At 42.9% G+C, this 21,824-nt stretch overlaps 2 protein-coding genes across 5 annotated transcripts in view; one reads left to right on the forward strand and one right to left on the reverse strand.

Annotated features, from left to right (window-relative positions):
* Positions 1 to 643: 643 nt before the first annotated feature.
* Positions 644 to 13,279, reverse strand: HEXD (hexosaminidase D). Of its 3 annotated transcripts, XM_035104596.2 has the most exons (13): positions 13,112 to 13,279; positions 12,388 to 12,522; positions 11,476 to 11,585; positions 10,853 to 10,940; positions 10,392 to 10,556; positions 7,649 to 7,832; positions 6,676 to 6,747; positions 5,391 to 5,586; positions 4,656 to 4,738; positions 3,408 to 3,486; positions 3,151 to 3,252; positions 2,569 to 2,658; positions 644 to 1,294 (listed from the first exon to the last, which is right to left on the reverse strand). In XM_035104596.2, the coding sequence occupies exons 2-13, from the start codon at positions 12,484 to 12,486 to the stop codon at positions 1,126 to 1,128; spliced, it is 1,437 nt and encodes a 478-aa protein (XP_034960487.1). In that variant the 5' UTR covers positions 12,487 to 12,522; positions 13,112 to 13,279; the 3' UTR covers positions 644 to 1,125. The 3 variants fall into 3 exon arrangements, with proteins under 3 accessions (XP_034960487.1, XP_034960484.1, XP_034960485.1); XM_035104593.2 differs by lacking the exon at positions 4,656 to 4,738 and having other exon boundaries at positions 3,151 to 3,486; XM_035104594.2 differs by lacking the exons at positions 4,656 to 4,738; positions 13,112 to 13,279 and adding an exon at positions 12,724 to 13,105 and having other exon boundaries at positions 3,151 to 3,486.
* A 19-nt stretch (positions 13,280 to 13,298) lies between these two features.
* Positions 13,299 to 21,824, forward strand: part of OGFOD3 (2-oxoglutarate and iron dependent oxygenase domain containing 3) — a 39,754-nt gene continuing 31,228 nt past the window's right edge. Inside the window, exons 1-2 of one of the 2 annotated variants that reach the window (XM_060271824.1) lie at positions 13,299 to 13,474; positions 16,747 to 16,964. In XM_060271824.1, coding sequence (XP_060127807.1) covers positions 13,383 to 13,474; positions 16,747 to 16,964 — 310 coding nt within the window. In that variant the 5' untranslated portion in view covers positions 13,299 to 13,382. The remainder of the gene's footprint in view (positions 13,475 to 16,746; positions 16,965 to 21,824) is intronic. The other variant, XM_035104597.2, reaches the window with a different exon arrangement.

Below are 21,824 nucleotides of genomic sequence, written 5' to 3' on the forward strand. Positions count from 1 at the left end.
AACCCCCAAGGACCACTTTCTCATAGGAAGCCTTTTACTCTTCACCATGTGCCCGTGTAGAAATAGAAATACGTATGACATTCCAGAGGGAATTGATTTATTTTACCATGCCACCGACCAAAGAAGCAGCATTTACCTGGGAGTAAATTCCACTGAACTGAGTGGGGCATTTACCTGGGAGTAAATTCCACTGAACTGAGTGGGGCTTCCTTCTGATGAGAGGTGCATAGGATTACAGTGCAAATACCTTTGCTGAACTGTGTTTAATGTTCTGGCTTGCAAAGTGCACTGTTTATGATCCATTCCTCTTGATTCTGGCAGCAAGTTTTAAACCATTATTTATAGACCAATGAATGTTTTGGTAGCATGTAAAATATTAAATGTGAGGGATTAGGTGTTTCATTTGATGAAATCTGAGATTGTTTCTTAGCAGCAAAAATATGCTTTTATCTAGCTCCAGGCTACTTTTAGACAAGAGCTTTGATGTCCTCTTGTGGTTTCGCTCATGTTCCCACCTTCTTACACTGGGTACCTGTGGAATCATTAGTTTAAGTGTGCAAAACCACCATCCAGCAAGCAGGGGCTATGCAAGGCCAGCACTGCACCTGCAGCCCAGCTTTCATGGCGGCAGCAGCAGCAGGTGTTGGGGCCAAAATGAAGAAACTCAGAACATTTTCTTCTGATCTGCTTTGGGCAACTTATTCCTTCTTCCTTCTTGAGAAATCTGTTTGTTTCGGGGCATAATGAGGCTTCCCCAACACACCATTGGAGATGTTCAAAGCATACTAATAAATGGATTGTGCAACTTTTTTTGATTTATTTAAAGTGTCTTATGCACAGGTTTTTAAATTGTAAAAGTCTGGAATCAATCTTAACAAATCCATGAGAAATCTTGGAGCCTGCTCTCACTTCTATGCACACAGTGTGATTGCTGGTACATTTTCAGAAGAAAGGGAAAGACCTGAGACAGTCTGTATGTCTTCAAAATTTCTTCTTAAGATGAATTCCAAGACTGTTAGCACAACACCTGAAGATTATCTCCCCGGCTTACACATGCTAATCTAGCTGCATGATGCTCGCTGTACCATGCTGGGCTTCAAATCTGCAAAGCTGTCTGTAAGAGTACTAGGATAATGCCTGTATTGCTCTGTCCAGATCATCTATTGTTCCCTGAAGTCTTTGCATGCTGGGTTGGACATTCTCCTCCATCCATTCTTCTGCAGCAGATATAAAGAATGTCTTTTCCATTGCTGTTTGGAGCTCCTGGGTCACAGTAGTCCACTTGGTCAAAAGCCTAAGGAGAAATTGGCAGCAGAATTTAATATGATGTGTGTGATGTAGACCTAACTAAACCAAAGAGGTTGATTCTTAAGAGATGTTAAAAGTTACTAAAGGCTACATTTAAAGCTTCTACATCTTGTGGGAAGAGGGAGCCTTTCACAATACTGCAGAGAGCTAGTGGGTAGAGAGCTAGTGGGTAAAATCCAGTTTGAATACATATATGTATGTGTGTGTGTGTGTGTGTGTGTGTGTGTGTGTGTGTGTGTGTGTATACACACACACAATTTGAGACACGTATAATAAGATCCTACTATTGCCCATAGTTGCTGTATTTATTTTTTATTTTTTTGCAAATACAAAAATCTCTACAGCCAAATTAGCCAAAGTCGCCAGCAGCTAAAATCATAGCACCTTTTGTGATCATAAAATCAGGTTAATTTTATGGTCTAGATCAGGCATCCCCAAACTTCGGCCCTCCAGATGTTTTGGACTACAATTCCCATCTTCCCCGACCACTGGTCCTGTTAGCTAGGGATCATGGGAGTTGTAGGCCAAAACATCTGGAGGGCCGCAGTTTGGGGATGCCTGGTCTAGATGCAACACACCAGCAGTATAGATGAGCAATGGAGTAGCTTATGCTAATATAGCTCATTTCACTATTGTATTTTGTAAAGTGGGGCGAGGGATTGGATGAGATAATCACTACTTGTAGAATGCGGGGTAAAAAGTGAAGTAGCCTATTCACCATGACTGTTGAAAGGTTTCTCTAGTTTCAGGACTTCTTGCTATACCCCTACAGCTCTTAAATGTTTGATTTTGCGGGGTGGGGTGGGGGGGTGGAAGCTGCACTAGAACTAGAATTAACACAATTCATGGCAATACAAGAGAATAATCTTTACCTATAGCAAGTCTTCATTGCTGGTTACATAATGTTTATAATAGCTGTCTGAGGGTAGGGGTGATGTTTGTTAACCAGCCAAAAATGCTACTTTCCCCCTTCCACCATGTATTCTTAAATATGTTTAACAAAGAAGCATTTTCACTAGTTTCTAGGGGAGTGGTAGCTTTTTTAGTACTGCTACGAGCCTTTGGCCTTAGTAACTCAAATATTTGTGAATAGTCCATTACTTCACAGCAGTTCAGCCAATGGCTGGAGTGGCAGGAAAACAATAAGGTTTTAGAGCTATGCCCTTGCTTTGGTGCTGTTGGTGTTCTAACAAAGTAACGATTGAATACTTGACCATTTGTGAAACAAAAACTTTGCAAGGAATCAGAGATTTTAGTTACCTTAGCGCATCTGGCTGAAAGTGATGAATCATTATAGGATGAATCTTCTTCCTCTTTCTGTGGTAGGGGCTGAACCAGCCTGTGACGTACCTAAAAGTGATAATCCATAAATATACGTGGGAGGGGGAGTATTGGTTTGTTTTCATCTTTATTACGTATCTTGTGTTCTCGTTTTGTATTTTTTTAATGTTGTGAACTGCCCTGTGATATTCAGATGAAGGGAGGTATACAGATTTAATAAATAATACAGAAATAATTAAAGAACATATGGGTGCGAATGGAACTGAAAAGCTACAGGGCAGACTGAGAGAAATCACATACTTGTAGTTCCAACTGTAAGATTTAACATTTATAGGAGTAGTAACTCTTTAACATCATGTAAGCGTCTAGTAACAAGTGCAGTTAGGATGGTTAAAATGATATGGTGGAATTCCCCCCCCCCCCAGTTCTTGCTTATGCAAGGAAAAATAACTTTAAGTACTTAAGTCAATACACAGTAAAAAGGTAAAATATTTTATGTGGCAATAAGTTCGATTATAGCTCTACAGGACGGAGTGTCAGCTCCTTCTCCTTGTTCCCCACCTGTTGTTTTCCAGAAGTTCATCCACTGAGGACTTGAGGTAGAATGTAATTTGGGTCACCAGCGAGAGAATTTCACTTCCCGGGAAAGTCCCTGAGATGTCACTGTTCAAGAAGAGAATTGGGCAAGAGTGAACTTTGTCCCTAACCCATTGGGCCTGATACCCATTGGGTCTGAAAGTGAAGAGCTTGCACATTCCCCATTCCCCATGATATTGCTGCCAGAAATGCCGTTGCAATCTAGAAGTTGGGGCCATTACCTCATATAAGTGTCTATTTCCAAACTGGAGATCCCCAGGGATTTTTCTACATCTTCTTTCACCTTTTCTGAATAGCCACCTTGGGAGGACCAAAGAGAAAGGAGTTGCTGCTTTTGTTTTAAGTGTAAAACTACTTAAATGGGACACAAAACTGGCCTAGTGATCCAGGGAGTTGTTACCATGAGAAGGTAAAGGGTGGACAGGAATGTAGAAGTACTCTTTTCAAAACTTAAGCTTGGTGCACTTCACACGTGGCCTAATCAACCTCGACTTGCCAGTTGTGTGTGCGTTCCTGCATGTGTAAAACCCACCGATGTTAAAGGATGAAATTATGACCCTAGATCACCCAAGTTTTAAAAAAAACAGTGCGATTCCTAGCGGTCTTAGAAGGATTTGTATCATGAAGGGTGGGATAGAAATCATTGTAATAGGTTTCATAAGTTAATGATGGCTCAGAACCCGGCCGGCCATTTAGAACAGAGAAAAAGCAGCCTAGTTTTATATAGATAGGTGGGTTTTGATTTTAGGGTGTGATCCTGAGCATATCTTTTTTGAAATCAAGTTGCAATAAAGCTCATGGAACTGGGGAACACAAAGCTTATGCCCAGCATCACATCCTTTGGCATGTACTATCTGATGTTGCCACCTTGTGGCAACTCACTCAGAGCCTAGTGCTCATGACTCAAAAAGTTTTCTCAGAGGAAAATCCTGACAAGTTAGTCTGCAAGCCTGGTATTTCCTACCTCTGCCTTAGGTGAACCAGCCATGTTCTTTGGAATCTCTAATAGAGAGATTATAGCTCACAGAGGCAGGGGGGAACGAACGCAAATATAAGGAACTGTTGTAACTATTTAATACTGTTATGTATGGGCATTAGTCATGAAGTATGCTTGACTGGTCTTAGCAACTATGATCATCTAGTAACTAGTACTGATTTCAGATGTGAAAGGCTGAAGGTCATGAAGAGTCCTGGACTCTTGCAACTGAGAAAAGAATACCTCACATGTTCTTGTTACGGTAATCACTACATGAGACAATGCATGAAGTAAAGGAACTTGACTACCCATTCTAGAGTACAGCTCTAATATATTCCTGGGCTAACGGGGGGGGGGGGGGGGAGAGAAAATGAATTTAAGTTAAGCAGCTATTCCAAAGGAATGTACAAATTCTGATGCTAATAATCTTGCAGTGTTTTCAAGGTCCTGTGCACATGGCTTAGATCTGACTGAGGAGAGAGTAATTCTATACCGTTCTTTAGTGCCTGGAGACATACGGCTAATGATGGGATTCCTACAGGCAGAAGCTCGCACAGAACAGAGAAGTGGTCATACCTAGAGAAGAAAATGCAGAGCAATTCAGTGAGAGGCAATATAAGCAAGGGACTGAAGCGGTGCAGGCATCTGCAGTTGCCCCAGAGACTTTAATAGCTTTATTAAGACCAATCTATGGAGCCCACAGAATGAAAGGACTATAGCTGCAAGTGCTTTTTCATCATGATGCATCTGTGACAGAAAATGGAAAGTTCAGCAGTTTGGGTAAATGCTGCGCCTGGATATAAACTGAATTTGAGTCATATGATCTGTTCCTCTTGCAGAACCGTTCATTCTTTTAGGATGAAATGATGAAATGAAAAAGAACGTCTGGGACTTTGGTTAATTGGAAGAAGGTGGGGAAGGAGTTGGGGGGAGAAAAACATAGAAAAGAAAATGTAAGGCAGGATCCACAATGGGGTGGGAAGCAGAAGCAGCAGAGGCCAATGGTGAGAGGAAAAGTTCCTGCACAAGCTGATGAGTCGTCTCCTGTTTCTGAAATTTCTGCATTTTAAAGGTTTCTCCTCAAAATTTATATGGTCTCAAAAAAAGTGTGTGCTGTCCAAATTCAACTCTTGGCTTCAGAATGCTTCTTAAGAGGAGAGATTCTGTAGCGTCCAATGTATTCATAATACTATGGCTCTCTTAATCCCCTTGTGTAAAGTTTCATTACCTTTGCCAACCGGTCAGGATGATTCCTTGGATGATACCGGCAGGACTGCTTTCAGCCACTTTCAACCACTGCTCATGGTTTTTAAGGTGGTGCCCAATGAGGGTCAGGCACTGGTTGACTCCTGTGGCCCCTTTAAAAGCACTAGCAAACCACAGCTTTGAGAAGTCACACTTCTGGTACTTTTTTATGAGAGTTGCTGGAAGAAAAGGGAGAGACAGGAAAGTCCACAGTTCAATGGCAGTGTATAAACAATCTCCTGCTGCTACAGGACTGGGTCTAACTTGTACGAAGTGGAAAGAAGAGACTGGCAGACTCGTGATAAAAAAAGACAATGTTCCTAAATGCAGCTACATTTGCTAGTAAGACTCACAGATCTATAAGGATTTTGTATGTTTCGTAGGGTCAGCCTCTTCATTAGCTAGAAAATATAAAACTACTCACAACCACACTTATTGCGAGGCAATGCTGAACCAGTCTCAGATTTCACTTACAATGAAGAAAGTAATACATCCACACATAACTTTATCTGGTATGCTCAGGTTTAAAACAGATAAATCAAAAGACCTAAATTAAAAATGTCCTATGCTATAGTCTTAATGGGACAATTCTGCTTTGTTATTCTCTCCCCTCCCCGCTTCCTTCTTTGGGCACTGAAGAATATCTACTAGCACTGTCTAAGCTCCTCCATCTTCAGGATAAGAAATAAGACAGTGAGGAGGAATGCCAAACATCACTTGGCTGGATGTTAAAATTGTGCCTTTGGAATATGAATAAAAATAGCTTGTGATAAGTACATTCCATGTGACCATACTGGAGTGGTGACTTCATGCCACATCACTGCCATTTTTTCAAGGCACCCATAAGAATGTCCAATCAACATTCCTTGCTCCCCCCCCAAGTGCCCCAACTTTGATATGGTCTTGACATTTAAATCAAGGTGGCTGCTCCTCAAATAAGAGGACGGGTTCACTCTCATTCCTTGACAATTTACTAAAAAACTAAACATTGCTTATTTCCTGTTTCCAGTGTCTGCTGTTACGTTTTCCTAAACTTTGCCACTAGCCACATTAGTTATATTCTACCTCCACTGTCAAAGGTCATATGCTTCTGTATACCAGTTGCTGCGAATCGCAAGTGGGGAGACCGCTTGATTCTGTTCTGGTTCTGCTTGCAGACTTGCCATAGGCATCTAGCTGGTCATTCAGAAAAGAGGAGTTATTCTATACTTCAGACAGTGACTGAATGCATTTCCCTTTTTCAAGCAAAGTCACAAAGCAATGCAAACCTTTACTATCCACATCAAGGTCCGGGGAGTAGTCCCAGATCATCAGCTCTGTAAGCTGTGCTATCCCAGACTCTGGAAAGAAACAGAAACATGACTGATTGTATTTCTCGGTTGTATAGAGATTTGTATAAAGGAAATTGGTCAGTGATAATTTCAAACACCACCCAAAGACTTAAGAAAAATATGTATTGAATTCCCAGTCCCTCCTAATGTAGTGGGCCAATGATAGAGAAAGCCCAGAACAAGCAGTACACTAATAAGACCATAAGTGAGGTCCAATCCCACAGTTCATTATTAAACTGGCACATAACTTTCCCTATGATTCAACACATAAACTAGAAATATTGGTACATTTACGGTATATCTTATTCAGATATATTTAATTAGGCTATGCTAAGCTTCTATTGTAATTTTTCCTGTTCTTCCTTGCCATTTTAAACAGGAGTACTTATATATATATATATATGAAAAATAATTAATTAACATCAACATCAAACAATCTTTCCATTGCTGGTTTACATCCTATAATTTTAATGCAAATAAGTTCTATATCTTTTTTAATTTTTCATTTCCCCCCAAATACAGCACAGTTCCATGTGGACATACTGGGTGAGGATACTGCAGCAAGTATATCCTTGCTGAGCACCCACCCAAAGTTGTTGAGCTTTGAAATTTTAGGGGAGCACTCACCTTCTCTTCTTCACTCCCACTGCACAGCCCCAACCTCAAGGGCTGCTGGTATGCACCAAAGAGGTGCCGTAACTCAGTTCTGGTGAGTTCCAGCTGAAGAAAAGCCCTGGTTATAGGGTATTTTATTTTAAATGCTCAGAGTGCTTCTTTGTGGCATTTGAAAGTATCCGCACCCTCCAATACATCTGAAGCTAACTCTGAAACCACAATGAATTCTGACCTGCCAGAAATGAATTATGTTGCTCAATTTTTCTGTGAGACTCCCTTTCTGGTGACAACATACCTCTCAGTGTTTTTTCACTCATTCCCCTCAGCATGTCATCCCACACAATAGGTTTCACTGTAGGGTAGGCTGAGACTACATGGCTGGCCACGGCTTTCATGTGGGACAGGCACAGTTTTTCTATCGTATTTCCTTCTTCCTGCAGCCACTGTTTGGACTCTTCTCCTTCACCCAGATAATACACCTGGAGACACCAACCAATACATTCTTCGTTTACTGCTATTCTGATATGCGCCATTTAGCAATTCATTTATTTTTCAGCACCAACAACATACTAGTTACTGGCATGGTTCACGTGTTGCATTAAGCAATATTTTAAAACAAACTATGACCTCTCCCATTTCCAGCTCCTGCTATGCCATGGAGGAAGCAAGCAGGAGTCTGACTTGTCATGTTGTCCGAACCTGAGCTTGTGGTTTGTTTCCCTCAAACCACACACATAGAGCCATGGTGACCACTTGTGGTTTGTTTGGAGAGAAACAAACCATGAGCCTCGGTGGGGACGTCACGACGAGCCAGACTCTGGCTTGTTTCCTGGTGGCACAGTAAAATAAAGAGCAGGGTACTGTATACAGTTTAAGTATGCTTTGGTTTGAGTACTTTCAGTTTAAGTACTCCGCGGACCCGTCTGGAATGGATTAATCCACTTTCCATTACTTTCAATGGGAAAGTTCGCTTCAGGTTAAATACGCTTCAGTTTAAGGACTCCGTGGACCGTCTGGAACGGATTAATCCACTTTCCATTACTTTCAATGGGAAAGTTCGCTTCAGGTTAAATACGCCTCAGTTTAATTACTCCGCGGACCGTCTGGAATGGCTTAATCCACTTTCCATCACTTTCAATGGGAAAGTTCGCTTCAGGTTAAATACGCTTCAGTTTAAGTACTCCACGGACCGTCTTGAACAGATTAATCCACTTTCCATTACTTTCAATGGGAAAGTTCGCTTCAGGTTAAATACGCTTCAGTTTAAGTACTCCGCGGACCATCTGGAACAGATTAATCCACTTTCCATTACTTTCAATGGGAAAGTTCGCTTCAGGTTAAATACGCTTCAGTTTAAGTACTCCGCAGACCCGTCTGGAACAGATTAATCCACTTTCCATTACTTTCAATGGGAAAGTTCGCTTCAGGTTAAATACGCTTCAGTTTAAGTACTCCGCGGACCCGTCTGGAACAGATTAATCCACTTTCCATTACTTTCAATGGGAAAGTTCACTTCAGGTTAAGTACAGACTTCCGGAACCAACTGTGTACTTAAACCGAGGTAACACTGTATTGAGCACTGTACAACAATATGAACCACCACACTGCTTGTTTGCAGTTTGTTTTGATCTATGGCTTAATATGATGCAGAAATACAGGCAGTTCTCTCACAAGGATATTCCTTCACCATTGATGACTATCACAGACTTTGGGCTGGAGCACGCAATGCGGTTACTAAAGTTATGCCAATGAAAACAGTTTTTCCTTGACAACGGATCACTGCCCACCATTACTATTTAGAAGCACTTACTGGGCATTCAGCCATCCCTGCTGAGACACTTCATGCCTGCTAGGCAAGTGGAACGTGGGCTATGTGCTATCTATCACCCCAGGGGAGCCATTTTGAGTTGTATTCCCATAGCGATTGTATGCCTTTTCTCCATACAACAGAAAGGAAAGGGGAGATATCACTGAGAGAAATTAATGGGCGGTGTTTGAGAGTCAAGAGGCAGAGGAGGAAAGAGCACAGTAAACTCTCCCTCTGCCTTTTCCAGTTAGCCTTTTGTGAACATTTTTTTGGAGCTAACACAGGCATAAAGGAGCAATAGCGCTCCTGGTGACTTTTACAAGCTGGTTTGGTTGGTGCACACAGTAACTTAGAGAACTTTTTGGGATGCTGGCCTTGCAACCTGTGGCAAGATTATAATGCACTGCTATGCCCAAGATAACAGCTTTTGGCATGCCACTGCAAACACCACCTTTTCAGCATCTACAGTGATGTAACAAAAATGGAACATACATATTATTGGGTGGCTGTCTCCTATGTGATAAGCACAAACACAAACCCGAGATAATTCACTAGTGGACATTCATTTCAGCAAGTCCACCACATCTACCACAGATTTCAATAGGCCCCAATAAAACGCAATATAAAAGGACCAGCTTCTGAAGCCAAATTATTCCAACCTGGTTTATTCCACTGCATGATTTATTCCAAATTATAATGTGTTGCTTCGACAATATAAAATAACTTCCCAAAGCTAGCAAGTACAAATGAACTAAAAGCAGATCATGAATCCAAATATTCACTCATTGCTCTAGTCAGCCAAATTCTCCTGTCCTTTCAGTGGCTCAGTGATGGCTGAGGGAGGCATAGAGGAGCCCTTGTAAGAGATCTGTGTTTATTTCCCTATCATTAAAACATCAGGAAGCAGTCACACAAGTAGAAAGGTTACCCTATAACTATAGTAATTATTTTAAAAAATGTTCAGTATGCAAAGCTATAAAGGCCTGATACATTAAAAACTCATAGTAAAGATTTAAACACACACACACACACACACACACACACACACACACACACACACTTAAGAACTAAGGAATTTCAACCTCTGTGCACCTGAACAAGCCAGTGTGGATCATGCTATGATGATGCTTATCTTGTGATTAAGAGAATTTGACAGCCCAGCATGCCCAGGGTCAAGGAAGACATCACGATTGCCATGGAAATGATTCCAACCCCAGGTCTCACACTATACCTCATCACAGCCGATGTGAAACCATCGAAGATCATCATGCAGTGCTACAACTTGCTCTATCATTGTGCTGACCAGCTTCAGGGATTCCTCTTTATGGGGATTCACAGTATTGGGGAACATTGCCACTTCCCGTAGGTGACAGAATTCTTTGTGCTTTAGGACAAACTGCAGGAGAAGCAAGAAGTAATGGGTGTGGTCACCAAACTGAAGCAAAAAGGGTGACCAAAGACATAAGCAAAGGACTTCTGCAAGATGCCCCAGTTGAATAAGCTAGGGCCAAGTAGGGTGCATTATAAAAGCCCTTTACTGTACCGTCACACGACCTGAAGTCGGATTGTGTCCCACAACTCTGCTCCACTACATTGGTTGCTACTGCACTACAGGTAGCAAAGCAAACAGCTCTCCCCCTTACCCAAAGCAACCCCCCCTCAAATTCAAGTGTGTGTAATCCTGGCATTTACCTCCATATGTCCAAAGGTCTGGATCAGAGGGACAACCTCTAGCTCATGTAACTTTGCCAGCTTTAAAATCTCATTAATCTCAGAGGAACTAGAAAACAATAGAAAACAACTTTGTTATCAATGGTATATTTCAACATGTTAAAAATTTCACTATTTATATACACAGGCCTGCTTGTGTTGCGTTCTGGGTCATTGTGCACATAAGCCCATTCCGCCCAGTTCCATGGCAAAAAATGACGCATGTGTCAGAGGCTGCACATCAATCTGCTGTGTGCAAAATAGTCGCCACCTGCACAAACACACATACTGTATTGGATGTGCACTAACCACAAGATCCAGTTAAGATCCCAATTTGGCACTTTGGAACACAGCCCAACTTGGTCCAACTGGCTGATGAGGTTTTGCATATTGAAATCTGCTTTGTTATCACCACCCCAAAATTGGGAATTTAAAAAATGGCTATGGATTAAGGGAGGTATGGATAAAATTTACAGGCACAGTAGCAGTCCCAGTGCAAGTTAAACATGCCAAATTACAGGCAAATACGTCCAGGGGTTTATGTGCAGGGCAGTTTTTATTCTGGCAAGCCAACTGCAATTAGAAAACCTTACTGTCTACCTTACCTGTATGCATCATTTGCTTGAAGTGGTTTCAGTTCCCCATCATAGGGGAACATATCCTCATATTCAAGGAGAAGGCCATTTGCACCCAGGGCATGGAACAATGGGAAGATCTGTTGGTTGCACAAAACATGTGAAATATCCAGCTAGTGTGGAATTTAGTTTTGTAAAACATTAACACATCTTAGGGAATGCTTATATTGTTATTTCTTGCGGTCGTGCGTGAGAGATAGCCCTGCTCCAAGCGTATTCCTCTGCTCCAATCCCCCTTTCCCCCTGTCATGTCTTTTAGATTACAGGCCTGAGGGCAGGGACTGCTTTGGCACTGACATTTGTAAGCCATTCTTGGAAACAGTTTTTGGCTGCAGTAAAAATGAGTTTGACCAAACTGCGGGAGGCAGTGGAAGACAGGAGTGCCTGGCGTGCTATGGTCCATGGGGTCACGAAGAGTCGGACATGACTAAAGGACTAAACAACAACAACAAAAAATGCTTCAATAAATGCAATCCTTTTGCTGTATTTGAAACACTGGAATCTGTATGACATAGAACAGAGCCCTTTTTTGTATGCCTCCTTAGGGTACTCCACTAAAGCCTGTTACTGCTGATCTTTAGATTTTTTTAAAAAAAATCTTTTCTTTAAATTATGCAGTAAGACACCTTAGTTTTCACGGCAGAAGAAACACAACAGGCTTTATCAGGAAGTGGCAATTTTAAATACCCCTGCTTTAGGGGGTGATGCAAATGAATCTTTTCATGCTAGGAGAACAAGACGGAAATGCAATTAAACCAACAACTCAGACTACATGGCGTAAGGCAGTGGAAAAACTAAACTCACAGGATGCAACTAAATTAAACCAAATCAACACCAGGAGAGGTTCAACTCTCTGATTTACATAGACCAACATTGTGTTACCTGTGCCAGGTATGAGACCTTTGGTGGGGCTCCCTTGAGATCCAAGTGCACCAGGCGCAGTTCAAATGGAGAAGAAACCATCACTCTGTTTTCTTCCATGTTCCAGATGTGAGTAGCAAATCCAAGTGCTTATACCTGGAAAAGGAGGAAAATTGTGAAGAGACTCATTTACTCACTTAACTGAACAATATATATAAAAAAGGAAGCCTCCCATGGAATAACTGGAATCAAGATGAAAATCTAGTTCCTTATAAATTGCATATTCTTTATTTTCATATAGGCAATAATCACTACTGTGATATATACACACAGTTATTCATTACATGTATACTGCACCTTTCTTCTAATGAGTTGAAGGCAGTGCACATGGCTTCCACACCATTTTATCCTTCCCTATTCACTCTAATGGATGTTGTTCAGTTCCATGAAAGAGGTGCATTTGCACTTTCTCATACTCAAAATAATCTGAGCTGCAAACTGACATTTTAGGAAGGAAGAAAGGTCCCATAGCTTATCACGTGACCCTCCCTCCTCTCCTGCCCAGACGTGGCCCAGCAGCCACGAGATACCGTAAGTCGTGGGAAACGGCAACCACAGCAATCTGGGGCAGGTCGCTCAGGCCTCAGCATCCTTCGGCTCGGGCTCCCTCCCCCCCCGGGGGAGCTGCCCCTCTTTGCCGCGCGCGCCCACCTTCTTCTACAACAACAACTCCGCTCCTTCTCACCTCCGCTCCTTAGCACTCCATTCCTCCTGCAGCCTCGATTAAGCTTCCCTGCCCTTCCGCGCTGCTCTCGCTTTCCGTCATCGGCTGCTCCTGCCTGCACATTCTTCCTTCTGTAGCTTCCGCTCCGGGAAAGGAGAATGCCGATTGGTCGCCACCTTTCCTCGGTATCTGGCTCTCCCCCCCCCCGCCTTCTGCTCCCGGGTGCTTGGAGTGGAAGCTCTAAGGCTGACACATCCTCCCGCCCCGTGCGCAGCTGCTCAGTTCCCGCGCGATGGCTCCGCAGCGGCGAGCGGGTTCCCGCACTCCGGAGAGCGGCGGGGCTGGCGCAGGGGCTCGGGCGGAGGAGCGCCGTCGTCTCAGCAGGTAGAGGTATCTCCTTTTGTCCGGGAAGAGCGAGCGAGCGCCGCGTGGCCACGGCGGGAGGGGAGTTGCAAGCGGAGTCAGGAGGGTGCGCGCGTCTTTTGCATAGCTGCCAAGTTTTCCCTTTTCTCGCGAGGAAGCCTATTCAGCATAATGGAAAATCCCTGAAAAAAAGGGATAACTTGGCAGCTATGGTCTTTTGTCGTCCTCTCCATCCAGGGGCTGCACTCCCGGGAGAGCGCCCACAAACCTTGCCCCCCCTAATGCTAAACGCGTGGTCCTCATCAATGCCAGCATCCTGCCCGTATATCAATAATCTGATGCATAGCTGCCAAGTTATCCCTTTTTTACAGGGATTTCCCCTTATGCTGAATAGGCTTCCTCGCGAGAAAAGCGAAAACTTGGCAGCTATGCTGATGTGGTGGTAGGGAGACATTTTTTTCCAATTGGTTTGGCTTCGGAGTGTGTGACTGCGATCCTAGCGTGCTAATCTAGGAGCAATCTTCTGATGAATTCGGTGGGACTGCTTTTCAAGTAACCCTGTGTGGGGTTGGGGTTGCGCTGCGTGTCGGCGCAGGGAAATCCATCCTAAGTGTGGTCCCAAGCCCAGGCTGGGGACAGTAAGTAGGAAATACGGCTTCTACTACGTTGTAGTCCTATATGAGCGCCGCAACCCCATAGTCACCTTTGATTGGACTTAACTGTCCAGGGGTCCTTTACCTTTTTTTTTTTAACCAATGAAACTCACTGGAGGACGATCCGTTGAGCTCGGTGGAGCTTGCTTATTCCTTGCTGCATGCGGTCAGGAATGTTGGCTTTCCCCCCAGTTGATGCCTGAATCTTGGAAGGCATGGCTTTCAATTGCCTGCCACATGTGGAAAACACTACACAGGGCCGTACATATGTTCATATGTAATGTTCAATGAGTGTAGGATCTGTGTATAGAGCAGTAAAAACCAACAAATGTACAGGTACACACTTTCACACAAGCACTTGTAGTGAAATGATACTTTGTACTTCTGTTCAGTGTGAGGGATGAAGATTACAGATGGATACAAAGGGGGAAAGTACAGTGTGTAACTAGCAGTACACTGAATGTGATTTTTCTATAGAACAGCCTTTTTGCTGAGTGTTAATTATTTAAGTACTTTCCTGGGCTTGACACCCCTGTAGCGAGCCTACTAGCCTTGACTCATTACATTACTTTAGGGCAGTGTTGACCAAACTTGGCCTTCCAGCTGTTTTGGGACTACAGTTCCCATCACCCCTAGCTAACAGGACCAGTGGTCAGGGGTGATGGGAATTGTAGTCCCAAAACAGCTGGAAGGCCAAGTTTGGCCATCACTGCTTTAGGATCATGATGCTCCTTTTCTTTAACACACACTCACTTATTGCCTAGTAGCAGCGGCTGCAGTGTTGGCTTTAGACCAAGGGAGAAGCCCGAAGCTCACTGGGTGATTGTGGACCTAATCTGCCTTGCAAGTTGTTGTGAGGAAAGAAGAGAAGACCATAGGATGCATCCAACTAAGTTCTATTCAGAATAGACCCATTGCAATTAAAGGACACAAATTAGGCATGTCCATCTATTTCAGTGGGTCTGCTGAAATAACATTGGATTCAACCCAATATTCAAGGGGAAGGGCAGCACAATAACGCATTGAGGTTATGCAGCATTTTATATAAAAACACCCTTTCCGTCTCCACTACTGATTATGTTGATTCAGAGAGAACAGTTGGCGCACAGGTGTTCAGAGTCTCTATGGAATTCAGAGGAGCAGATATTTATAGTAAAGCATGTCTTATTAATGAAGAGTGAATTGTACGGGATGAATTTTTCAGCAGCTTCAGGCTGTTTTTCCTCACAGCTGAGATTGGATGATGGATTTGGAGCTCCATCTGAACAAGGCCTTTGAATCAAAGGTATACTTTGATAGGCTTGTGCTGGAGTTCACATGTCCTTGGCCCATGCTATCTGGTTCCTTCTGTGCCCATGTGTGTTTAGAACAAGTGTGGGGAGGTGGCAGTGGTCAGCCAGAGGGGGGCAGATCCTAACAGGTCACCCTCCTGTCAATCACCTGATGTCCAGTGACCAACTTTAGCACATGCAATTTGAAACCAAAGTTTGACTGTCAGTGTTTGCAAAGCCAGGTGCACAGCACACCACAAAACTTGTCCAATCAGCTAATGGTTGGAGAGCAGGGTATAGAGTGGCTTGCACAGGTCTTTGCACTTGCAGGTACCGTTCATCAGCTCTTTTGGCCTAGCTGCATCTTTACCTGCCCTACACCTGACATCATATATGGCATGAGATGTACGTTAGGTGAGTGTAGCTTGCCTGAAATAACTGCATGGGCCAAGTGGTGAGGCATGGCAGGCCTAATAAGGTAGGGTTACCAGACGTCCCCGGATTTGCAAATCTGTCCCCGGACAAATTCCGTCCCCAGATTTGCAAATCTCCCTGGGAAACGTGGCAGCGGCAGCCTGGAACCAGCCTTGGTAGCGCAGTTGGCTCTGGCTGGCTTCAGGAGCTGCTCGCTGCCGTGGCGCCCACCATTTTTCCTCACTGGAAGTCCCCATATGATGTGTCTTGTGCGCAACAAATAATATGGGGACTTCCTCAAGGAAAAATGGCAGGCGCCACGGCAGCGAGCAGCTCCTGAAGCCAGCCAGAGCCAACTGCGCTACCAGGTGCTGACTGCCGCTGCCACTGCTGAAGGGGAACTGGGGGTGTCCGGAGGTACAGATCTCCTTCCCCCTTCCCCCTCGGGAGTTGCGGGTGGGCAGCCGTTGCCCAGTTTTTTAAAAACTCTGCGCATTTATGTTTCACAGGGTGCGGAAGAAGGGCTTTGCACCTTTATACAATATGCATGTGTGCTTGGGCCCAGGGTCTTTTGCCTCAAGATGGAAAGGTGTCCCTCCTCTCCCCCATCATGCACTGTTCTGGGGTTTCTTCTCATCCTCCATAGTGGATTTGGGGAAGGCCATGTCTGCATGGGGAGAAAGAACCCCCATTACACTAGCAAGAGTCTTGCACTGGCTTCTGCTAGGCCCTGAGTTAGTCGAATCTAGCCCTCTGCCTACACTCTTAAGTCAGATCACTGGCGTATTCCTCTTGCTAGTGCCCATTTCACTTGCTCCAATAGCCCCCAATTCTGCAGGTGAGGATTAAGCATGGACTTGCTCCCCAAATAATACATCTCTATTAAAATGCAGCACCGTGGTTGGAGTTTCTGTTCTCTTACAAGGGGGTTTTGTTTCTTTTTTTTAATTTTCAGTGGCATGAAAGGCAGTGTCCAGAAAGACTCACGCCGGAAGTGGCTGAAAGTGGCATTCCTCCTGTCATCTGCTATGCTTGGCTACCTCCTGAGTGGCAGCTACTTGCTTGGTGAAGATGGAGTTACCGAAGTGCTGGCCCATCAAGGTGAAAGCCTACAATACAAATTCATCGAAGTACCCTGCTCAGAGGACTATGACAGCCACAAACGTTTTGAAGGTATTTGTGCATCATGACTTGTGCTAGTGCAGTGCTGAAGAAGGCTTGCCCAAAAGCAGCAAAGTGTACCTCTAAACTGTCACAGGTTTCCTGTAACCTCAGAAGCAATAGGTGCCACAGGCTCTTTGCTATAATATCACTATACATCTGCCCCCCTTCTCCTTGAGCAATGAAGGAAAGACACAATTCTGGATAAATCTAATGCTCTCTTCTCCTGCCTGCATTGATGTCCCCTGAATCGGACTAGATTTTGCCTCTTTTTCTGAGGTTTCTATTGCACATGAGGAGATGGTCAGAGAGAGATCATGATTAAGAATGTCAAAACAGAACCGACCAGAGGGGAGGCAAACCCTGGACGTAATCCCAAGTGACACATAAGATCTGGCAGTGTTGTTGCGTCAATGAGAGATGGGTGGCCATTGTACTATCAAATTCAACATGTTTCTAAGTGGACAGTTGCCATGGAAATCCAAACTGATCGCGTTTGGTTTCAAAGGAGGAAACATCCTAAAAATGAGGGGCTGGTAAAAAGGCAACTGAAAGGGAAAGTCAATATGGTGAAAAAAACTGCATACAGTGGTACCTCGATTTACAAACACAATTGGTTCCGGAAGTCTGTACTTAACCTGAAGCGTACTTAACCTGAAGCGAACTTTCCCATTGAAAGTAATGGAAAGTAGATTAATCCGTTCCAGACGGTCCGTGGAGTACTTAAACTGAAGCGTACTTAACCTGAAGCGAACTTTCCCATTGAAAGTACAGTGGTGCCTCGCTAGACGAATTTAATTCGTCAAGCGAATCCCATAGGAATGCATTGAATTTTTTTGAACTTTTGCCCATAGGAACGCATTAATTGAATTTCAATGCATTCCTATGGGAAACTGCGATTCGCTAGACGAATTTTTCGTAAAACGAATTCGTCTAGCGAGGCAACCTCCGCTAGAAAAAAACCTTTCGTTAAGTGGAAATTTCGTTAAGCAGGGCATTCGTTAAGCGAGGCACCACTGTAATGGAAAGTGGATTAATCTGTTCCAGACGGGTCCGTGGAGTACTCAACCTGAAGCGTACTTAACCCAAAGTATGAGTATAATTGGTTCCGGAAGTCCGTACTTAACCTGAAGCGTACTTAACCTGAAGTGAACTTTCCCATTGAAAGTAATGGAAAGTGGATTAATCTGTTCCAGACAGGTCCGTGGAGTACTTAAACTGAAAATAATCAAACTGAGGCGTACTTAAACTGAGGTATGACTGTAATGCTTTGGTGTTGCTCAAAACCATAGAAATGGATTCTCAGCTAAAATGTAAACCACGAGTCAGGAAAGCTGCTACCAAATCAAAGAGAATGTCTGCATGGTTCCTGAGTAGAGTCAAGGAAGCCAGAAAATGAAAGCTTTGCACAAATGAATGAGGGAAACAAAAAGTAACACAAACACTAGCAAAGGAAATGAAAGCAGCCAATAATAATTAGAGGGTAGCAATTTTAGGAACATATTCCTAGAAATATTTTTCCCCAATTTTTTTTATACTTCAGAAGCAGGAAATCAGTTTGTGGGTAGGTGGGACTTCTAGACAACAAGGAGGTTGAAACTGCTAAAGGAAAATAAAAAGTTTACAAAGAAGCTCAATGAATTATTTGCATCCATTTTCACTTGTAAGATGTAAGGTGGATGGATGCTTTTGCCAGTAGATTACCTGTGCTTGAACAGCGATTTCCAAGAAGGGGTTAGGAGTGTTGAGGCAAATAGTGAGATGAGATTAAATTCCAAATTAAAAAATTAACAAATTAAAAAATTAACAAATTCAGGTGGTTCAAACAGTTCAGGTGATTCATGAAGGACTGAAATGGGAGATTGCTGGTGTTGTAACATATACTCAACCTTCACAGTTGGCCTCCATACTTGAGGACTGGAAATTGACCAGGTTTTTTTAAAGGGACCAGTGGAAATCCATGAAATTATGGGCGGGTCTAATTTACATCTCTGGGTATAGTGGTGGAAAGCATTGTTAAAGGCAAGATTATCTGGCATATAGAATGGTGGGAGATTTAGGACATGCAAACAGAAGTGCTACTTCACACAGCACATAGAGAGAATTCCATAGTTTGAAGCCATTTGGACGGTTTTAAAAGGGGATGAGACAGATTCATGGAGGATAAGACTTACCATTGACTACTAAGTTATATGGCATATATCTTGGAGGTACTGTTGTATGTAGATCAATTGCACCATTCCTTTGAATTGGTGTCGCTGGGGAATGACAGCAGGAGAGTGTCCTCATCTTCTGCATATGGGATTCCCAGAGTCATCTGGTTGACCACTGTAGGAAATGAGAGGCTGGACTAAGTAGGCTTTCAGTTTGATCCAGCAGGACTCTTCTGTCTTTGCGCTTCATTTCTGCTGTCTTTCTCTGTCCTATGTTACCAAGTTCCCACATGAGGGCACTCTCGAGATGCTTATGATGTTCTATTCTGTATGTATCCTGCTCTTGAAGTGAGAGCTTTCTGCACTTTCAGGAAGCTTCTGATTATCTCTCTAGATAAAATGTTTTTTGTGTCCAACTTGGTGATTGCCCAGATCTAATCAAGTTTGGTGTTCTTGAGGAGAGGCAGTTGTAGCTTATATCCTCCCTGTTTCAGAGTTGATCCATTGCTGTAATTGTTGGATCAGTGCTGCTTCCTATCTCTTGCCTGGTGTCTCAGTGTAGTCGTGTCTCTAGTGCAGCTGTTTGATGAGATTACCACACTGGTACAAGCTGGTTAGCACACTATTTTGAGATTATTCATTGATTTGGACATGACTAAAATCCAAATCAAGGTGGCTTAGAAATTAAAAACACAAGTCACCATGAAATTTTAAATGAACCTCTCAATAAAATAAAAGATACACGGAGAAGAAAAAACAGCACTATATGGACCATATCATCATTTTATTTGGCTAGAAAATGCCTGCTGGAATCATAGAGTCTTATAGGCTTGATTAAAGGTGGCCAAAGGTGAAGGGACAGACAAACAGCTATTGGGAGGCTATTTCACATTTTATGGCAAGAAATATACATATCCCTGTCACCTTAATGGTATCATGGTGCCAACTTAAGAAGCAGAAAAGGATTCCTTCTTTCTCCCCCAATATTTTAGCAGTTGGCACCTTTCTTTTCCCCATTTCTCCCCCCCCCAACCATTCCCCCCAAATTCACATCAGAATGTACCTTTTGCCCAATCATAAACATAACTTTAATAAGAGAAGAAGAGTTTGGATTTCGATTTGATACCCCGCTTTATCACTACCCGAAGGAGTCTCAAAGCGGCTAACATTCTCCTTTCCCTTCCTCCCCCACAACAAACACTCTGTGAGGTGAGTGAGGCTGAGAGACTTCAGAGAAGTGTGACTAGCCCTAGGTCACCCAGCAGCTGCATGTGGAGGAGCGGAGATGCGAACCCGGTTCCCCAGATTACGAGTCTACTGCTCTTAACCACTACACCACACTGGCTCTAAATAAGACCTCTGAGAATTTTTTTTAAAAATATAATCTTTATTGGTTTTCCAAACTTCATACTTCATATACATATTATATTACAGAGGGTCAACCGCTTCACATGCACCCAGAAAAAGCTCCCTCCCTCAATGTGAAGGAGAGAAGTCACTTCTAACTCTTGCCTAATGTACTGGTTTGAATGCTAATAAATGGTCCTACAAAGTTAAGAGTCACTTTTTACTTAAAATAGAACTCTTACGGTTTTCTGTATTAATAGTATATTCCTTTTTATTTTTTCCTTCTGTCATTCTTACCGGTACACTCAACTTTTTCCTCAGCCTGAAGGTTCCTTAATTCTCAGAGGTCTTGGATAAAGACAATGAGAAAAATTAAGAATTGACATTAAAAAAAACAGAAGAAAGAAGGAGAGTCAGCTTCTAGGAGCAAACGACAAATGTAAAATGTAATATAATATGTATATGAAGTATGAAGTTTGGAAAACCAATAAAGACTATTTTTTTAAAAAAAAAATCTCAGATGTCTTATTTATTCCCAAATATCAACCTCATAGCTCAGTATTTGTTGCTTACTTGATTTGAAGTTTAATCAATGTTTATTCCCCTGCTCCTGTCTGAAATGTTGAGATGGTGTTGTAGATGTCAAAGATGTAAAAATAAGTAGGCAGAACAGATTACTAATATGAGCTGTTTGCAGTACTTGCGCAGAATAAGAAAACTTGTTATGTTAAAGATGATTGTCTTGATTGTTCAGTTGATTGGAATATTTAACACAGGGTACTTATGTACATATCTGGTAATGTTGAGATCTACTGTGGATTTCTGGGTGTTTCACACATTTAATTTATCCAGGACTGAGGGAAAGATTAAAGATGGGTAAATTGGTTTCAAACCGACTTTATCATTTTCAAAGTCAGTTATGGGCAAGAACCTCCGATCTGCTAGAGGTCTAAGTAACCCAAAATTCTTCCAGAGATACTGTATGCCGTCAGAACATGAGCCAAGCTACAGAAGAGGCAAACATCTGTAGCAAGCTGCACATTCCCCCAAGTGTATCAAGTCTATTTCTTTTGATGGATTAGATAATAGATTTCTCTCTCTCTCTCTCTCTCTCTCTCTCTCTCTCTCTCTCTCTCTCTCTCTATATATATATATATATCTGTAAGAATTCGCATGCTTGCTTTTGAAACTTAATCATTTCAAAGTGTACAGGCTTCCCTGTAGTATGTCTGATGAGAACAGAGATGGGGAGCCTGTTGCCCCCCAAAAGCTGTTGGGACACAACTTCCATCTGCCCCAGTCAGGATAGCCAAGGATCGAAGATGGGAGTTGGAATCCAACACCATCTGCAAGGCCATTCTTTCTCCAACCG

Source organism: Zootoca vivipara, chromosome 2 (genome assembly GCF_963506605.1).
Source record: "Zootoca vivipara chromosome 2, rZooViv1.1, whole genome shotgun sequence".
Classification (NCBI taxonomy): domain Eukaryota; kingdom Metazoa; phylum Chordata; class Lepidosauria; order Squamata; family Lacertidae; genus Zootoca; species Zootoca vivipara.

Bases quoted from the DNA above. Each gene is read 5' to 3' on its own strand.
- HEXD (XM_035104593.2), bottom strand. From the start codon at position 12,486: ATGGAAGAAAACAGAGTGATGGTTTCTTCTCCATTTGAACTGCGCCTG. The intron at 10,557-10,852 runs GTAAATGCCAGG...CTTCTCCTGCAG, and splicing joins AGACCTTTGGACATATGGAG to TTTGTCCTAAAGCACAAAGA. The intron at 2,659-3,150 runs GTGGGGAACAAG...TATCACTTTTAG, and splicing joins GAACTTCTGGAAAACAACAG to GTACGTCACAGGCTGGTTCA.